Raw genomic sequence first — 21,688 nt, 5'->3', positions numbered from 1 at the left:
AGAACTGAAGAAAAGTGTTGAGGAAGGAACTGCAGAGAAAATTGGCAATGCCATTGATTGGACGAACAACACAGATTACATCTTTTGAACCAAAAAGCACTGCAGCCTGCTGTTATGGCATAGAGAACTTCAGTTCACTTCAGTTCTGATAATCACACATATAACACAATAATTATGAAATACTGTATCTCTAATCATCATATCATTGTAAGCATTGAAAATAAGAAATTATTGCATACCTTCAGATACATCTTTTGGCACATATGATCTCCACCAGCGGAATATAAGCCAGCCATCTTGGACTCTTACAGTATAATCGTGTGTTATGTACACAATGTCTCTGAACATTATTTTTCCAGCCAAAGCATTACAGGTAAATGATCCTAAAAAAATACAGAAACATTACACTGTATGCAGAAAATCAACAAAAGCTTGCAAAACAAAAATAAAAACCTGCCACAACACCACAATCCCTAAATTAGTCAGTCATCATCATAATGAAATTAGTATCTCCAATATCCTTATTATACAAAGAAAATTGTTCTGGAGTTCACTTAACAACAAATTAGTTTGCAAGTGAATGTGAAATAGTGCTAGAAATAATGAAACAAAATAATAAACAGTTTATATGTGGTAGAAAAACCAAATTAACTACATTGATTCTCAAAATTTATCGTTAAAGTAGAAGCAGTGTACACTATCACAATAAAATTGTTGCATGAAAGACTAATGTTTCCTTAATTTGCGGGTCACTCTAGTAAAACACTAAAATAAGGATAAATGAAAAAGAGTAGGCTCTAATTACAATACTTCTTGTTACAAAATCAAATACAAAGCTGCATTATCAACTGTTTTGCACTGCAATTTAAACACCTTTCTGTTTCAGAAATCTCATTACAATAATAATAAATGAAAAGCACCAGTTTGCTTTTGTTCTACAATATTATTTTTATTGCTAACCGGTTTTCGGCTTACAAGGCCATCTTCAGGCATTTACTGAGTATTATCACCAAAGAAGTTAAATGTTAGCAGACAACACTGGAAGAGAAGTAACACATCTAGAGTGAAGTAGAAACATACAGTGAGTAACATCTTTGCAATGAATTAGTAAAAACTGAACAGTACATAAATAACAATGGAGTTGACAGGAAAACCTTTAGCACAATATAAGAATAACATGCCTACATAACGGTATCTATTGATAAACAAAACTATTGAAATAAGATAAACTTAGTACTAGGCAAGGCTGCATCAAGAGGTATGAAACATGGAGAGTGATACACAACCAATTAAAAAAGAAGAGACAGTTGTCAATGTAAATACAGAATACACGAAGAACTTAAGCTACATCAATACGATAAACAGAAATTAATAAATGTAGGAAAATTGAGGTGTTTGAGGGAACCTACAGTTTGAGAGTGTGGTGGTACTGCATTTTATCATTAATATTATAATCAAAGCAGTGGCTGTATACCAGTTTACATTAAATAAATGAGCAAAGTAAAATATGAACAGTATTTGATGAGACAACTACAAGGGGAGTTAAACATGGACAGTAATACAAGTACAAGTTAAAAGCAAACCCTTAACTATTGAAACTACAGCATATGTGGAATACAAAGACAACTGCAACAAATAAAACAACTTAATGACTACAGGAAAATGGGAAAATGTAGGAAGAGAGGGTGTGGGAAGTAATGAACAACAAAGATGATTATATGAAGTTTAGGAGAGGGGAAGTGTTGAGTTGTGTCTGGTCATTTAGGATGAGATCTGGACTGTGAGCAAGATGTTTGTTAATTTCCAGGGCTTCCAGCAGGTTGAGTTTATGGCCTTTGTTTGCTAAGTGAAGTACATGGGACACTGGCTGGTAGTTGTGACCCTCACTCAGTACATGCTCAGCAAATGCAGAGTCTGAATTCTGCAACCTCCAGCTGCGTTCATGTTCAGCCAGCCTAGTTGATATGTCTCTGCCTGACTGACCAATGTAAAATTTGTCACAATCAGAACAGGTGATTTTGTATACCCCACTGTTGGCTAATAACTGGATCTTATCTTTGCTATTAAAAACACACTGGGCTGTAGTGTTCCTGACATAGTAGGAAACCCTATACATGCAGGATTTCAGTGCTTTGGCTATAGTCTGTGATACCTTACCTAGAAATGGTAGACAGTGGATGGGGAAGCAGGTGGGGCATAGAGGAGGGGTATAATTTTCCGTTTTTGTTTCCTGTGCAAGATGTGGTCAATAAGAACTGGATTGTAGCCATTGGCTGAGGCAATAAATTTTATTGTATCTAACTCTGCTTTAAAATCATCTCTGGACATGGGGATGGATATGAGACGGTGTACCATTGAGTGGAAAGCTGCATGTTTGTGAGCTATGGGGTGTTGTGAGCAAGAAGGTATTACTGTGTCTGTAGTTGTTGTTTTTCTGTAAATTTTGAAACAATGTGTGTGTGTACTGATGTCAATGGTGAGATCTAAGAAGTTTATGGATTTGTTGCCAATTTCCATAGTGAACTGGATATTTTTATGTTGACCGTTTATGTTTAGGTTTAGGTTTAGGTTTTTCATTTTTGAACAAATGTGATTATGTGGATAAAGTTAATGATTTTCTGAATACCACAGTCTTCCAAGTCTGTCCTAAAGACCCTACTAAATTGTTCAAAGAGGATGTTAAATATGCAATCATTTCATGCAAAAGCATATTCTCTGAATTTGAAACTAATATGAACCCAATGCCTCCTAGAATGTACGGCCTTCCTAAACTGCATAAACAAGATATTCCTATTTGTCCAGTTGTATCATCATTCACTGCTCCATCTTACAAACTAGCCAGTAAACTTGATGTCCTAATTAAGAGCAAGACTAAATTTAAACCAAAGCATGGTATTTCAAACTCTGTGGACCTAGTAAACAAGTTAAAAGGTATATCTGCCTCACACAGTGATAAATTAGTATCCTTTGATGTCAGCAGTTTGTTTTCTAACATACCAGTAGTAGAATGTATAGACATTCTGACAGAGCTGATGCACAAGTCTAATGTCAATCCTGTGGAATTGAATGACTTGAGACTGGCCACACAGACCTGCCTTGCACAGAACTATTTCCAGTTCCAAGGCACTCTTTATACACAATTAGATGGCTTAGCTATGGGTTCCCCTCTTAGTCCACTGTTGGCTGAAATATTTATGGACCATTTTGAACAAAATTTTCTAAAAACAGAACCTTTGAGTGCAAACATCAAATACTGGTTTAGATATGTAGATGATGTCCTGTGTATGTGGACTGGTACTACAAGACAACTCAACACATTCTTGAAAAACCTAAACGGTCAACATAAAAATATCCAGTTCACTATGGAAATTGGCAACAAATCCATAAACTTCTTAGATCTCACCATTGACATCAGTACACACACACATTGTTTCAAAATTTACAGAAAAACAACAACTACAGACACAGTAATACCTTCTTGCTCACAACACCCCATAGCTCACAAACATGCAGCTTTCCACTCAATGGTACACCGTCTCATATCCATCCCCATGTCAAGAGATGATTTTAAAGCAGAGTTAGATACAATAAAATTTATTGTCTCAGCCAATGGCTACAATCCAGTTCTTATTGACCACATCTTGCACAGGAAACAAAAACAGAAAATTATACCCCTCCTCTATGCCCCACCTGCTTCCCCATCCACTGTCTGCAAGAAATGGTGTACTCTACCATTTCTAGGTAAGGTATCACAGACTATAGCCAAAGCACTGAAATCCTGCATGTATAGGGTTTCCTACTATGTCAGGAACACTACAGCCCAGTGTGTTTTTAATAGCAAAGATAAGATCCAGTTATTAGCCAACAGTGGGGTATACAAAATCACCTGTTCTGATTGTGACAAATTTTACATTGGTCAGTCAGGCAGAGACATATCAACTAGGCTGGCTGAACATGAACGCAGCTGGAGGTTGCAGAATTCAGACTCTGCATTTGCTGAGCATGTACTGAGTGAGGGTCACAACTACCAGCCAGTGTCCCATGTACTTCACTTAGCAAACAAAGGCCATAAACTCAACCTGCTGGAAGCCCTGGAAATTAACAAACATCTTGCTCACAGTCCAGATCTCATCCTAAATGACCAGACACAACTCAACACTTCCCCTCTCCTAAACTTCATATAATCATCTTTGTTGTTCATTACTTCCCACACCCTCTCTTCCTACATATTCCCATTTTCCTGTAGTCATTAAGTTGTTTTATTTGTTGCAGTTGTCTTTGTATTCCACATATGCTGTAGTTTCAATAGTTAAGGGTTTGCTTTTAACTTGTACTTGTATTACTGTCCATGTTTAACTCCCCTTGTAGTTGTCTCATCAAATACTGTTCATATTTTACTTTGCTCATTTATTTAATGTAAACTGGTATACAGCCACTGCTTTGATTATAATATTAATGATAAAATGCAGTACCACCACACTCTCAAACTGTAGGTTCCCTCAAACACCTCAATTTTCCTGCATTTATTAATTTCTGTTTATCGTATTGATATAGCTTAAGTTCTTCGTGTATTCTGTATTTACATTGACAACTGTCTCTTCTTTTTTAATTGGTTGTGTATCACTCTCCATGTTTCATACCTCTTGATGCAGCCTTGCCTAGTACTAAGTTTATCTTATTTCAATAGTTTTGTTTATCAATAGATACCGTTATGTAGGCATGTTATTCTTATATTGTGCTAAAGGTTTTCCTGTCAACTCCATTGTTATTTATGTACTGTTCAGTTTTTACTAATTCATTGCAAAGATGTTACTCACTGTATGTTTCTACTTCACTCTAGATGTGTTACTTCTCTTCCAGTGTTGTCTGCTAACATTTAACTTCTTTGGTGATAATACTCAGTAAATGCCTGAAGATGGCCTTGTAAGCCGAAAACCGGTTAGCAATAAAAATAATATTGTAGAACAAAAGCAAACTGGTGCTTTTCATTTATTATTATACTGTTGTTCTACCAAGAACTGACGGAAGATTCTGTTAATCTCATTACAATACTTTAATATCTATGTATGTGTGTGTTATCAATCTCTTCTCTTTTAGGATTCATGTTCCCTGTAATTAGAGATTTGCCTTGGATATATAATAATTTTCTGCCAGTACTTCCATAAATGGTGGTTACAACCTAATTCAAATACAACAGAATTTGTACGTGTTCATTTCTCTGATGGACTGGCAGAGAGAGCCCTTGATGTCTATTTGGATCGAGACAAACTTCATCATAACATGCATCCAGAATATCTTGCGACCTTGTGATGGATGGATGGATGGATGGATGGAGAGGTTGGTATGGGCGCACGACAGCAAGGCCTTCGGCGCCCTCTCAATAACAGATTGAGACGGGTGTCAAGAAAATACTCAGAACAGGAAGATACAACAGAATGTAAAACACAGGTAACAAGGCTGGAAAAATATGTGCCTACCCACACCGAAGCATGGGACGAAGCATGCCATCACCGTACAACATGGACAACACAGGAAGAAAGTAGGAGAAGGAGCTGAAACAACATAGTGGAAGGAAGTGGCTGGCTGGCCAAAAGGAAAAATGGGAGGAGCCAGTCACTCTGCAATATACTAAAACCTCCAGCCTAAAAGTTTAGGCCAGAGTCCGGACACATGACAAAACTTTAAAAGCCTAGAATACACTTGTCTCATCATCAGCTAAAATACAGGGCAGATCCCCATTAATTTGTGCTGCTACCCTTGCATCATGGTATAAAATGCAGTCTGTTAAAATGTGGCGGACAGAGATGTGCACACCACAAGCATAACAAAATGGGGGATCCTCCTGCTGTAATAGAAAGCTATGTGTGAGAGGACAGTGCCCAATCCGAAGACGCATGAGGGTCACTTCTTCCCACCTGAGCAACCAGCAGGAGGAATGCCATGGCCGAGTTGTTGACTTCACCAACCGCAGTTCACTGGCCGTCACCGCCAGCCATTCTTCCTCCCACAACTCCATGCACTTCTTGTGGAGTGCAGAAATAACGGACTGCAAGGAAATTGGACACTGGACCACATCCTGCTCTCTGTAGGCCTCCTTGGCAGCCCGACCAGCCTGTTCATTGCCACATATTCCGACATGACCTGGCACCCAGCAGAATAACAACTGCTTACCCCGCCGTTGGAGCAAGTGCAGTTGGTCATATATCAGCTGGACCGTCTCCTCAGTTGGGTACAGATTCTGCAATGATTGTAAGGCACTAAGAGAATCTGAGCAGATGAGAAACCGATTGCCCCCAATACGATTCATCTGCTCCAGTGGCTTCAGGGCGCGTGGAGCTCCGCTGCGAAAACGGTTTATTCATCAGGGAGGCGAATACTGGTAACAGGATCAGCAAACACTGCAGAACAGCCAAGAAAATTCTCTTGTTTGGAGCCATCAGTGTAAATGACGGTAAAACCGGGATGCACATCTAAAATGTTAAAAAACAGAGATTGGAATGTAAAATCTGGTGTACTATCTTTCTTAAAATTAGTCAAATCTAAAATAAGTCTAGGTCTCTGGAGGAGCCAAGCTGGAAATCTGGTCCAACTGCAGCAGAAAACATGAAGACCAGCCACATTCATTGCAGAGAGGCAATCCTGTGTGCAAATCCCAAAGGGCTTTGTTGCTTGTTGCCAGTTATGAAAACTCCGTGCCAGAGGAGGATGAGCAACGGTATGGTATGCAGGTGTGTATGGTGTGTACAAAGTTTGATACATCTGGCACACCGTAAGTAGCCATTGCCACATATGAAGTGGCGGTTCACCAGCCTCTGCACAGAGGCTTGGTATGGGGCTAGTTCTGAATGCCCCTGTGGGCAACCTAATCCCTTCATGGTGCACAACGTCCAACATCTTTAAATAAGAAGGCCTTGCAGACCCACACACCGTGCACCCATAATCGAGCCAAGATCACACAAATGCTCTGTAAAACTGGAGCAGACAAGTCCTGTCTGCTCCCCATGTACTGTGGCCAAGACATTTTAAAATACTTAAAGTCTTAAGTGGCCATTGTTTCAGGTCTCTATAATGAGGTAACCACGTAAGCTTCAAGTCAAAAATTAGGCCCAGAAATCTCACTGTGTCTTTAAAAGCAAGGACAGTGTCCCTCATCCTCAACTCAGGAAAGGTTAAAATTGAACAAGAACGGTGAAAAAGAACACACTCAGACTTCTCAGTGGAAAACTTAAAACCACTCTTCTGCACCCATTCATCCAAACGTCTAAGAGTAAGTTGCAACTGGCTTAAAGAAGAGCAAAACAGAGAAATCATCCACAAACAAGGAACACTGGACAGGACTTTTCACTATGGAGGTAATGCTATTAATAGCTATGGAAAACACAGTCACACTTAAAACGCCACCTTGAGGGACACCGTTCTCCTGCTCAAAGTGATCAGACAGGATGTCACTAATTCTGTATCTAAAATATCGTGGCGAGAGGAAAGACTGAATAAAAAGAGGAAGACAACCATGAAACCCCCATCCGTGAAGCTGCTCCAGAATGAGATGCCTCAAAGTAGTATCGTAGGCCTTCTCAATGTCAAAAAATACATCTAGAAGACGATGACGGTGTACAAAAGCTTGTGGTATAGCCGCCTCCAGGAGGGCAAGGTTATCGAAGGTGGAACGAAACCTCCTGAACCTACACTGAAAGCGACTAAGGGGAGTTGCCGGGATTCAAACATGCAGACAAGGCGGTGGTTGACCATCCACTCCAAGGACTTTCCCATGCAACTAGTGAGGGCAACACTATGGTACCTACTTGGGCAAGTGCGGTCTTTCCCAGGTTTTAAAAGAGGAATTAAAACTGCCTCACGTCACAAGTCAGGAAAGTGGCCTGACGCCCAAATGGCATTAAAAAGTGCGAGGAGAATTTCTTTGTTGTGCCTTGTAAGGTGCCGTAGCATACTGTAATGGATCCTGTCATTAACAGGAGATGTGTCACAAGCTGCAGACACTGCAGAATTCAGCTCCCACATGGAAAATGGGAAGTTGTAAACTTCATTGAGATGGACTGGAAGTCCAGACTACACCTCTCAGCAACTGCTCTATGGCGCCAGAAACCCGGATCCTGACTAGCTGTTGCAGTAACCGTGACAAAATACGCTGCCATAGTCTGGGCAATGTCTCGTGGATCCATGTGGAGAGTGCTGTTATTCATTACAGCAGCCATGGGGCACCTCCTTCCTCTCCCAGAAATTCTCCTGATGGTCTCCCACACAATGGAACTGTTGGTGAATGATTAATGGTGTTCGGGAACTGTTGCCACGACCTCTTCTCGCTCTCTCGAATAATTCGGCAATGTTTTGCCTTCACCACCCGAAAGGCTGCAAGATACTCAGTAGTTGGCCGACACTGGAACCTATGCAGAGCCACATGCCTGGTCCTGATTGCAGAGCAGCATTCAGCACTCCACCAAGGGATGGGTTGCCTTTTCTGGTGGCCTGTGGAATGGAAGCTGCAGCGGCATGGTGAACCATTTTGGTAATATGATCCACCCACGCTTCAACATTGGCACAGTGTTCAAACTGGGCCAACTGGCTATAAAGTGTCCAGTCGGCCCTACTGAGCACCCATCATGGCGGTTTCCTTTCGAGGCCCACGCCCTCTGGCAGGTGACTCCAGATCGGGAAGTGATCACTTCAGTGCAAGTCAGCAACCACTTCCCATTGAGCACTGGGGGCAAGAGCTGGAGAGCAAAGTGAGAGATCAATGGCAGAGAACAACCCAGTCACTGTGCAGAAGTGAGTGCTCTGTTCCACATTGAGCAAGTAGGCATAGGATGACAGGAGAAGCCTCTCAATTGCTCTACTGCTATTTCTCTACTGCTGGGACAGGTAATTGCAGAGCTCCAAAGCACATTGTGGGCATTAAAATCACACAGATGATAAATGGCTGGGGGAGCTGTGTGAGAAGGTGGGTGAGGGCCTCTTCATCAAGTACATCATGTGGGGGCAAGTAAAGGGAACATATAGTCAATGGATGTCGCACATGCACGGATCCAGCAACGGCTTTTAAGGTCATCGTAAGTGAGAGAGGCGAGGAATTGTAGTCCATCCTAACAAAAATACCCACTCCTCCTCTAGCTCTCTCTCCATGCAGGTTGTCCTTTTTTGTGCAGTGTATAGCCTCGTAGCTCAGGGGAGTATGATGGATAGAAATAAGTCTCCTGGAGACACAGACACAGTGGTCTACACTGAGAGAATAGACGAAGTTCCTCCACATGCGTCTTGAACCCCTCCAAGTTCCACTGAAGTATGGGAGCCATCTATGATGAGGGTAGCACCTTCATCTTGTCTCTCCAATGGGGTGGGGAGACTGCAGCAGGTGGAGGGACAGTCGTGGGGCGAGATGATGACCCCACACATACGTCACACTCCATCAGCTCTGGGGAAGAGTCAGATGAAGCATCATGTAAAACGACATCGAAATCGTCAGACGGTTTACCACATGATTTAACCTGCTGTTGCGGCTTTATAGGAGCTTATTGTGGTTTGTTGGGCTTAAGTGGAGCCAACGTGGGAGTGATAATGGCCATACTGGGCTTCTGAACAGCCTCAGCTGTTGGAGGTGCCAGAGGCTGGCCCACGTTCACCACTGTACCTTTGTCTGCCGTTCAAGTAAGGGCTACAGGCTCTGAAACACTGGCTGCCTTGCAAGTGCACTGACATCAGCAGGTGTTAGTACCAACACTCACCACCTCTGTCTGCATGGAGGCATCTGCTTTTGGAGTAGGCTTCTGAACCAGTGATGCAAAAGATGTAGCAAATGTGTGAGGCTGCATTGACTTGTAGATCATTTTGGCCTCACCATAGGGGATATGCTTGGTTGTTTTTATTTCCTGGTCTATGCATTCCTCTAAAAATATTCGGCAGTTCCTACTCCAAACAGGGTGGTTTCCAGAGCAATTGATACAGTTGGCTGGAGATGAGCAACCAACTCCTTCATGAGCAGCCTTAGCGCAGTTGCCACAAGTCGCTTCGCCTTTACACCCTAAGGTGTTATGCTCAAAATGCTGGCATTTAAAACAGCGCATTGGGGTCGGGAAATAAGGTCTCACACTAAGGCGAAGGAAGCCAGCCTTAGCATGCTCAGGAAGTTTTGTGCTACTGAAGGTCAGAATAAAGGAGTCAGATTTGATAAGTTTGTAATCAACTCTCTTCATGATATGTTGTACATCAACTATATCTTCCAGAGCCCGCTCACATTGCAGTTCCTCCTTGGGAATGTCAACTAGATCCTGGCAAGTCAAAACACCTTTGCTATAATTCAGTTCTGTGCAGTTCAGTGTCTCTGGCATATTCCCAAAGGCATTTAGTAGTTTGGAGGTTAGCTGCCTGCTGGGAATGGGAAGTTTCCACTAGCAAGGTCCCATTGCGCAAGCGCTTCACCAATTTTAAGGAGCCACAAATTCCCTCCAAACCCTTTTGTATATAGAAGGAAGAAACCTTCTCGAAACTACCCTCCTTCCATTTCACTATCAGAAACACGTTCTGATTACCAGAATGCATTCTGTTACTAAAGACTGGACTTGTCAAAGAAGCGCCGGAGTCAGAGGGACTGACTACACGAATTCTCTTAATAGACTGGGTGTTAGAACATTCCAGCGGCACACCCTTTCTGCTGGGATGAGGAAAAGAGGATTTCAGAGGAGCCATTTCGTTCCCACAAGCAGCTAGGGAAGTAAGGGTCGACTCAGACAGAGCCCTGCGTGCCTGAGTAAGCCTTATACAACTGAGGTGCGGCAGGTTCCTCAGAGGGTGCCCACTAACGACTGTTCCACCTCAACAGCCATGCATCTCATCAGCGCGCAGCACACCTTGAGATTGAGGGGTTTTTAGAAAGGTTTATTCCATACTTGCAATCCAGGCGGTCAAGCCAAGATCCCCATTCCCTGAGACACACAATGTTCCACCGCCGTGCCACACAGTGGTCGCTGAAACGTGCCCAGAGCTTACGGCGACAGGGGACTGGCAGCGCTTACCAGTCCCCAGATCAGGAACCCCGGGAAAAGCCCGTACCAAGCAAATGAATGCCGAGCCCCTTGGAGCTTGGGATCATGTAAGATCTTCTAAGTTCATGAGCAGAAATAACATTATCCATAACCTTTGTGGCATTAGTCGGGGATTGTCAGCTGACACACTACTATGCGAATACCAGACAACTGCTGATAGCCCTGACCTTCCTATATTGAATGACATATTTCCTGAGCAACAAATAAGATTAAGATTAAGACATCACATTCTTCTTTACTGATACCAAATTCAGTGCCATCCATATATAGAAACGCTATTGACAACAAAACCATCATCCGCAATGTTCAAAACTGAACTGCAAGCAGGAGAAACCCCTTGAATCTGACCACTTGAAATTTGCTCTACCCTTAACTGTATCTAAACAGACTGTGGAAGACATGCAGATAATCTTCACAAGTGGAACAAAATCTTCACAGTCTGACATGCATTCTAATCTACAGTCCAACTCAGCGTGTTTCACATATGTAAAACACTAACAAAGAGAAAAGAAGTGGTGACAGAAAAAAAAGAAGAGTCCAGATCCAGCAGCAATTCTACCATGCACCCATGGATTTGTAATGTGACACTTACCCAATGACTTTCTGAGTGAGACATAACATAATTACTACATCAAATAAAGATAAAGAATTCCATTTTAAAATTTTATATTCCCTCAGTTCCTAAATAATATTGAATGAATATCAATGAAAAAACTTTAAACATAGTACAAAAAATTGTGACAGCATTTACTAGAGAGTTGTGTGTTGCTGTGGCATCAGTTTCATGCAGGCCTTCACAATCTAACTAGGGATATACAGGTCAACCACTGATGTAATTCTGCAACTGGGCACTACAACAGTGCTGACGCAGTACCCTGCACTGCAGCATTCTATCATCAGTGATAGAGTGGACTGCTGTACAGTGCAGCACCCGTAGTGTTTTCACAGCCGACTATGCAACAGGGGTCTAGCTCCTGTGATAAAACACCTGCCTGAAGGGCTCATCTTGTAGCAGCATCTTTTCAGCACCGTGCATCTGACCGGTGAAGTCTCCATGAAAGTCATCGGTCAATGGTTAGGAGAATTAGCCACAGCCTCACCAGGCTTTGAACAGGATCTCCCCCCCCCCCCCCCCCCCCCAGTCTTACAGGGGCCTGTGTCGGGCACAAGCCTACAGGCTTCCTCCCAGCTGCCTCAGGCTGCAGACGATGCTTGCTAGGCCAGCTCCCCAGCCTCGATGCACTGCAGAGCTGACACTTGACTCGCACCAGCGAGGGTGCCACCCACCAACATCCCTCACTGTCTCAGCATGAAACATCCACTACAATCATCAGCAGGGTGACATATAGTGTGGAAGTACTGAATAATAAATAAAACTGAGGAAGCATTCTTGGCTTTGTGCTTGGTCACCTTTTCCTCACAACAGTTGGACAGAGCAGAAAATAATTACTCTGCAAAAGAGAAGGAGATGCTGAGTCAAAGTTATTTGTACGGGAGAAAATTCTAGGTCATAATAAATCAGCAACTTTGAGATGGTTACTATGATTAAAAGATCCATGGAGTCAGTTAACATATTTTGCACTAAAACTCACTGATTTTGATTTTGAGGTGATTCAGTGATTTGGCAAATCACACGGAAATGGTGATGGCCTGAGTCAGAAAGAATGTGTGATAAACTGAGTGTGTTTCACCTCTTTTGAACAGCAGAAGGCACAAGCAGCTGACTCAGGCTGAAAGCTACTTGTTATGCAACCTTACATAATTGTGCACAACAGTGTTATGTAAACAAATAATATTATGGTATCAGTTACTTTGTGAAATGAAATGTTAAAACAGGTACAGTTACTTTGCGAAGTGAATCATGTATTAGCAATGCACGGAGTTCCTAAAGGGACAGAATAAAATAATGCGTAGCCAAAAAATACTGGAGGCAGACACGAATGCAAGAGCACAAGGAACTCTGTACCATGCACACATCAAGCTAAATTAAGTCATCAGCTTATTCTGTTGCGGAGGTTACCAAAGACAGAAAACCATTTGAAATGATTGGTTTGGACATCTTACGTCCTTTTGGGCAGACGTCTGGAGGGAATCATTGTGTTAATGATAATAGATTACTCTCCACACTTTGTAGAAATCATGGCTATTCCAAAACAGCAAGCCATTGGCACAAGCAAGCAATAACTGTTTATTAAAGTTTGGTACCTCATGGATGGTGATTACAGATCAAGGTACTGACTTCCAGTTAGAACTGATAAAGCAACTTTGCTACAAAATCAAAATAAGAAAAAGTGCATTACACCTACAAGCAAACGACAGAATGGAAAAGGTTTTCAGGATGAGAGGGACGATGTTGTGTCAGTATGTCAACAATCATCATAATGCTATTACCTACATAGTAGGGGCAGCAAATAATTCTGAAGTGCAGAACTCAATACGGATTTATCACAATACAAAATAGCGTATGGATGGAAGATGCCATCACCATCTGAAATAGTGAAACCCAGAGTGGGGGAAAACAGTGGATCAGTGCAGAACTTGTGAAAACTTTACCATAGTATACCACCAAGTGCAAAAGGTGAACACAAAGGCCCTAGAACAGCAGCACTAAATGGGACAACGCAATGCAAGACTGAATAGGAAAACACAATGGCAAGTTAACCTAATACCATGAAGGACAGTGGGTGATGTTGATGAGCACTTACAAACCAAAGAGAAAAACTAAACAAATTTGTGTAAACTTTGTGCTAAGTGACTGAGATGATCTTGCTGGAAAATGCGATGTTACAACTCCTTACTCATACAACCGTTGCCCACGTTGGACATATCTGACCCTTTCAGGGCATGCCAGAAGCTTTACCACCACTACTGGTCTCAGTACCAAAAAAGGAAGAAGGGAGTAAGACAGAAAAAGTGGCATGACAAGGTGAGCAAGTGGTACCCACACAGCCTGCCTGCATGACGCTTTTCATATACATGAAAGATCAAGAGGAAGGCCAGCGCAGAGAAGAGATCGATTGGAATAGTAGGTAAGAACAGCAAATATGAATATTATGTGGCACACCCATATTTGGTGAAGTGCGGAACAAGGGACTTTATGGAAATCTGTAGTACATATGAGAGTAAAGGAGAGTATAGGAAGACTCAGGTGTTGATTAAAGATGAAGAGCTGGGTCGATGCCACAAGGAGCAGGTTACAGTATGCTCCTTCATGGTGGTACAAACTGTCATTGGTACATGCTAAATGGAGCTATTCCTCAGGATATGTGGGTAATGACCAAAGAACATCCTTGCAGCCCATTTATATTTTCAGAAAGTAGGAGCTCACTAGGTGTACTCAGTGTATGACTCGGTAGAAGCTGTCACAATTTGCTTCAAGCAAAGGCACTCAGGGGGAACAGAATGATTGGAATTACTGAATTGTGGGAGGCTGTTAAAAGGGACTCAATGTGACATCTTGGGATTGATTTTTCAGCTACCAGCTACAATGACAAGGACTTGGCTCTGGACTTCATACATGCTCTGCTGTACCTACCTAACAATCCTTTTGAAATCTTATCAACAAAGAACCCAATCTGCCTGAATGGTACCACTGAGTTGACCATATTTAGTTTTTTCAACAACATGTAAGCAACATAGGATGGGCAATTAGCCAGAACAGTTGTTTCAGTGTAATCAGCAGCATCAGAGTGGGTGTCAGCATTACCTACATCCAACATTTTGGTGGACAGCCATCTGCCCACTTGACAGCCACTCCATTATCTACCACCCCAACGATCAACAACAATGTTTAACCAAAGTGAAGGAACTTTCTGGGTTTATGCCAGCTGGCATATACAATGTGATCAAGTGTACAGGGAAGAAGGGCAGACAGTGTATAAAGTGTAAACAGTGGTATGGGAAAGAGTGCACTGCACGTGCAGCTGGGAAGCTGCAGGTATAGTAGCTCCATGTTGTTTTAGGAATTCAAAGGTTCAGAAGTATCTGAAAATTCAGAGGACAAATTCTCCCAAGGGAAGAAGAAATGTAATGGCATCAGCTTCAGGCAGGCCTCCAGAGCTAGCGGTCACATGGGTGCGAGGTGCACTTACTTCTGCAAATGTGAATATGTATGTGTGTGTGTGTGGGGGGGGGGGGGGAGGGGGAGGGGGGCGGTTGTTTTCCTTTCTGACGAAGGCTTTAGCCGAAAGCTCAGCTTTTTAAGTCTTTTCACAGTGCCTCTCTGCAACTCAATGATGGGGAGCAGTAATATTGTCGAAAAACTATTATTTAATCTGTTAAATCTCTAAAAATAATAAAATACAAGCCCACAAAGGAACACACTAATTTATATTCACACATTTTCGTTTCATTAGAAACATAATACATCTATTCAAAATGAGTAAATGTGTGTCTCACTTATCAGTTACATTATAACAAATTATGTTTTACATACCCACATGCATGTATCCATCCGTGATAAAGCGATTCAAGAGTCGTGTGATGAAATAACCAATTACTCTTGAATTATAATATGTGATATAAACAACCCAAACAACGGATGATAAAAGTGAACACAAAAGCCAAAAGAAATTTTTGTCCATTGCAATTTCATCCAATTTGGTAGTTTGGTTCAAAAATGCTGGGCGGGGCTCGATCTCCATGGTGTCCATATTGAATAGTACCATTGTAGTTACAAAAAGACTCGGGTGTAGCCTATGAAGAAAAAAAATGTATTACTGTTAGTTGCTACAAATAATGCACATGGTATTTTTTGTAATTAGAATAATGGTATAAAATTAAAATAATAACGCTAAATAAGGCCAAAAAGCTATCATATAAATTTATATTGAATTGATCATGTTTATCCAAAGAACATGTGTCATAATGAATAAAATCAATTTGTGCAGCTATTTTTATTATTAGACAATATATCAAATCATAACTCACTGGCAGAAGATATTTGCAGACGTTTTATCTTTTTACATGGTTAAGATTATTTTATATACATGTGGAGGGACAAAACACTTAAAATATTTACATCTCTTTAACAATGGATGACAATGCACTCATGGTCTCTCTTTGCAAATTTCTCACACGTGCTCTTTTTATGAGATCAATATTCTTTCATTTTTCCTGTTTTTCCCCAAGAAATAATGTCATTGTCACCACAGATTCAAAATTGTTATGGTATACAATTTTTCTTGTGAACGTGTTTGTTTTATCAGCTAAGATTATCACAGCACATGCCAAACTACGCAATTTATTTGCAGATGTGTAGTATGTAATAAATCATGACAGGTTTTCAAGATGCATTCTCAAGAATTTTACAGTCTGCTGCCTTCTCTCTTACATAAATATGTACTTTTATAAGAAAGTAAACAACTAATTAGGAAATGTATCAGGCATCGAATGAATTCAGAGAAGTGCTGCTACGACTGTAATAGTCAGTATAGCCCATATGAAAGTATAACAGAAACATTCAGATGTAACGGGAAGCCTTGACCGAAATATAACATTGTTCTTGTGAAACTCTGCTGGATAAATTTAGAGATCTTGTATACAAAGACAACTATGACCATTATGCTGCAAAGTCCAATACATATCTCACATAGGGATCATGTTAAAAATGTAAGAGATCAGGGTGTATACAGTGAAAGTTAGACAGGCATTTTTCCCTTGCTCAATACGCAGACAAAATAGGAGAGAAAACCGTTAACAATGGTAGGATGTCTCCTCCACTTGTATTATACAGTGGCTTTTGGAGTATTCGTGTAGGTGTTTCTTTTGTTCCTGCCAAAATTACTAGAAAAGAGACCAGATTAAATCTCCAGACACCGACTGAAGAAAAGTGAATCTCCCTATAGAAACACAAGATTTCTTGACGTACTTATTTACTTCTCATCACCTTATGTGGGAGTCTTTCTCACAGAAGTAGCTGCTGTTGGTGGATACCAAACTAATCATCCTTCTACAAGAAAGTTAACTGTTCAATGTGTTGTTGACAGAGGCTTAAGAAGTTCCCAAAAAGCGAAAGGATCCATCCATATAATCTGCTTCAAATCTTCTAAAGTGACCATGTCTATTTTCAAAGTTTTCATAAACTACTCCTTTATGGAGTTGTCACATTGTCATTGGTAAGTCACTACCTGATGAAAGAAACTGCTCTTGAAAATTCAGCAGCTAATTCAGCAGTTGTTTCTGCAGACAGGTGGACTCCCAAACACCACAGTGTCACATTAATCCAAGGGAAGAAATGTAATCTGTCTATAAACACTGTTCTCCATGTTCCTGGATAAGGAAGCTTAGGGTTTAATATATCACTACAGTCAACGTCGTTTAAGACTGGCAGAAGCCCAAATTGAACAAAGATGGAGAAGCAAGTTCATCACACGTTTCTTGAAACAACCAACCTGATATTCACCTAATATGTTTACGACAAATTGCTGAAAACCTTTACCAGAATTCCAAGATGAGAATTCCTTCCTGTAGAGTATGATTCCTGCATCTAGCCCACTCAAGTAGTGTGTTGAGGTAGAGAGTAGGAACCAGTACACTGCAAATGAAATGTTCGGAGAAGATGCATCAACACACAATCTGAAAGACTGTATGTTGGGAAGTTATGAAGATAATTTTTCCAAAAAGTGATAATCACTTTATGAATACAGTATGTTAAGAGTGAATATCATACTGTTTAGAATGCTTCTGAGTCAGGGTTGTTTTATACAATCAGATGGTCTGTGATTACAATATTGTTACCTTAATACTATTTAACATGTTAATTGTCAATTCAGAATTGTATCACATCTGGTGACCTAACTATTGGCAAAAACTGTGAGCTAATTTGCACAAAATGAGTTTGCCCTACATGGCTAATACAAAAAATGTCATAAAAAATACTAATGGGCATCTGTGAAATGTATAGTGAGTAAATTACACATTTGCTGCTTATCCATAATAATAATGAAGCAACATAAAATTTGTATGAAGATTGTACATAAATTTTAGTATGAATAAATTTATATCAATGATATTAATGGAATTATTATTACACTTTTTTAATTGATGATGGATCTCAAAGCTTCTTTATAAATGAGAAGCTTTCCATTCTTCACAAAGCAGGCAACAATAGTATGACTCACAACATGTCTTCTGTTGAGCAAAACTCTGCATGGAGAACTGTCTGTACCACACATTGTTCTGCAATCATCCTTGTTACACTCTCTGGTACACTCAATACCCGCACCACTTCTCCTGACACCATGCCCCTCATTTCACTCATTCTACACTCACAATCTTCTCTCAGCTGTCTCCTCTTCCTATGTTCTACAACACCTCCCTCTCCCAAGTCACTACTTCACTTGATTGTGTGTCAAATGTAATTCCCCTCCCACTAGCGTCGCAATGGATGCATCAGTGCCAAAAACCAGTCTTGTCACTCTGCTACCCACCTACCTACCCCTTCCCCACTCTGCCCCCCCCCCCCCCTTACATTTAAATCAACTGTTACCTTTCTTTACCTGCCATGGCTTTCCAATTGAATTACTGAATGATTATATTTTTTCCAGCATTTTCTCTTCTTTTCAAAAATGAAAGAAACTCGGGTTTCATAAGTAATATTTTGACATATTTTGGTTATGTGTATATCTACCACCATCTGGTTGATAGAGCTTTTTATATTTATTTGATAGTAATTTTATTCTGAAAGTCTTTTTCTTCTACATGTTTTATTATGTGATTAGCTATACACTCATGCTTTGCAATTGAAATTAAAGAAGGGCCTTTGCATTCCATTACTTTTTAGGGTTCCATAACTCAATCAGTGGAAATGCAATCCTTATAGGACTGCTTTGTCAATAAGTTAGTTTTTTTTTCCTAGTCAAAAGTCAAATATATATGAAACCTATCAAAAGAAGCAAAGCAATTCTCATTAAGTTTTTATACACAAAGCGAAATCAGTAAATCTGTATTTCCTAGTCAAGTTAACTCAATGTAAGTTTGTATTAATAAAGAGCACTTACTTCTGTCACTAACATAAACTTCCGAAAATACTTCTGTCCCTAAGATATAAAAAGTAAGAGTGCCACCTATTGGTTCTTTGGTGTACTACATCACCACTAAAGTACACATTCAAACTACTAAGCAGAGCAGACTCATAAAACTTTAAATTACAATACCTTTCTGTTCCCGTAATCTGATTTTGATGAAATAAAGCCTATACATTAACTCAAGCTAGGCCACAGTTACCTGTGAAAACACAATGAAAATTCATCTAGCAGTTTGGAGGTAAGTGTGTTCAGACACAACAGTTTTTACAATTACATTATTAGTATAGATTTGTTACTGGAAGCACCCCAGGGTACTGAAATTAAGGTTCACATAGCGCTGGTTCAAAAAGTCAATCTTTAGTCACAAAAAATCAAACTTTTGGTTGCAAGAAGTCAATCTCTTGCCTTAAAGTCTGATTTCCAATGAGATTTTAGTTTCCATCCATTTCATTACAATCCTCAGTAATGCCATGTATTGCTTTCTTAAGAGTATAAACAAAATCTGATAATTTTTCTTTTATTTTGATCAATAAGCAGCAGGATGAACAGGGACAACAATTCCAGATATCTGGGTCAAACAAAGAAAAACCAGTCATCCCACACAAGCAACACACTAAATCAAATAGGACAGTTACGAAAGGTAGTCCAGCTGAAGCTTAGATGCAAAACATTTCATAGTTTGTACATGTAATACTTTCACCATTGGAAACATAATGTTCTTTACAGACAATTAAGCAGAGAATAAACACAGAGATGGAGAGGGAATGTGGGAAGAGAAGGTGGAAGGTCGGTGTAATGAGATAAGTGCCTCAAAGTTACAACCTCAAACCCTCATTTTCCTTTACTTGCAGTCACAAACACTGCAGCAAAATTCTTATACCAAGAAATGAATAATACATTAAACAATGCACCGAAGAAAAGGAAATTACAATGTACGAGGGTTGAGTGAAAAGTAATGCCTCCACCTTCATTAGCTGGGTTTGGATGGGAATATTTTAATAAATCAAACACAGAAATAATCCCTAGAATGTGATCTCTAATTACCAATATTCACTTTTCCACATAATCACCAGCCAATTGGATACATTTCTGCCAACGATGAACAAGTTTTCTGAAGCCGTCATGGAAGAAGTTGACATTGTTTCTGCAACCACAGTCTCACAGTTCCCTCAATGTCTTCATCAGAAGCATAATGATGTCCCCGCAGATTGTCTTTTATTATTGAGACCAGATGGAAGTCAGAGTTGCTAAATCTGGACTGTATGGAGGGTGCCGTACGGTGGTAAGATTCAGTCTTTGAAGTTCTGCTGTGGTGGCACATGAAGTGTGTGGTTTGGCATTGTCATACTGCAGGAAAACATTTCCCTTTTCCTTTCAGACCCTTGTTAGACCATCGTTTCAGAGTTCGCAGCGTTGGGATGTAACACTGAATTTATTGCTGTTCCACTATCAAGGAAATCAACATGGATAACACCATCTGCATCCCAGAACACCGTGGCCATGATTTTTCCAGCTGAGGGCTGCATCTTGAATTTCTTTTTCTGGGGTGTGTCTTTGTGTTGATATTCCATAGACTGACATTTCGTCTCCCACGTTTAGTCTCCTGTCACAACTGAATGAAGAAAGGAGTCACCTTCAATCTCATAACACAAGTGGAGTTCCTGGCAAATTTCAAGTCTGTGTGCTTTCATTTCAGGAGTCAGCACACAGGGTACCCATCGTCCACAGATCCTCCGATAGCCAAGAAAAGCAATAATGGGTTATTGTGAAATGCCGATTCTGATTGCAATGTCTCTCTGAGTGATACGATGATCATCCTGAATCAATCTGTCAACATTTTACTTGTGAAACTTGGTGGTTGCTGTCACAGGACGTACAACTCTTTGTTTGTCACGCAGATCAGATGTTCCCGCCTCAACATCTTTAAACTTACTCGCCCAACGATGCACAGTATGCACATCAACACAATCACCATAAACTGCTTTCATTCATGATGAATCTCCTTTGGGGTGATACTGTCTGCTGTCAAGAATTCAATGACTGCACATTGCTTAGATTGCATTGTCCAACTGTCTGCACAGGGTTCCATACTTCACACTGTAACACCACAATCGTTCAATGCTAAGGCTTCCCGCCAACTGGAACTGTAGAGAAGAGGCTACGGAACAAGGCAGTACCTGCTGCATACCAATGCTGCCAACTGTTGAAGAGTTACGATGATGGAACTTTTATACAATGATGTGTTGTTAAAACTGTTAACAACGCAGACACTCCTCAATGTGAATAGTCAGGAAACTGATGTAGACTATTTTTTGTTTTAGCAAAACACTGTGTGAAAAGCAAAGCAAACGAAAATAGGTAAATGGCCTAAGTCCATCACATGGAGTTCTCAAAGCAAACGTCCAAAGTAGGTGACTTAGTTATCTTGTTACATCATACTCTGGTCTATAGTATTCCAGCACTGGATTCATGATTCCATGACCTACTGAGATGATACCCTGTGTCTTTGTCATTTAATGTCGAATGGTATAAGACTTTTGATAAGACTGCCACAGGAAGAGGAACTAGTAGCAAGAAATGTTAATTTATCACTCCATGATCTGTCTT

At 40.6% G+C, this 21,688-nt stretch overlaps 1 protein-coding gene across 1 annotated transcript in view; it reads right to left on the bottom strand.

Moving 5' to 3' along the window:
• Nucleotides 1–21,688, bottom strand: part of LOC124777437 (transmembrane protein KIAA1109 homolog) — a 527,366-nt gene that overhangs the window by 483,606 nt on the left and 22,072 nt on the right. The window contains exons 3-4 of the mRNA XM_047252842.1: nt 15,490–15,749; nt 240–383 (exon numbers count right to left, since the gene is read on the bottom strand). Of these exons, the coding sequence (XP_047108798.1) occupies nt 240–383; nt 15,490–15,749 (404 nt within the window). The remainder of the gene's footprint in view (nt 1–239; nt 384–15,489; nt 15,750–21,688) is intronic.

The sequence above is a fragment of the Schistocerca piceifrons genome, chromosome 2, assembly GCF_021461385.2.
Source record: "Schistocerca piceifrons isolate TAMUIC-IGC-003096 chromosome 2, iqSchPice1.1, whole genome shotgun sequence".
NCBI classification, from domain to species: domain Eukaryota; kingdom Metazoa; phylum Arthropoda; class Insecta; order Orthoptera; family Acrididae; genus Schistocerca; species Schistocerca piceifrons.
Note: the sequence above shows the minus strand (reverse complement) of the source record. Positions and strands in the feature narration are given on the sequence as shown.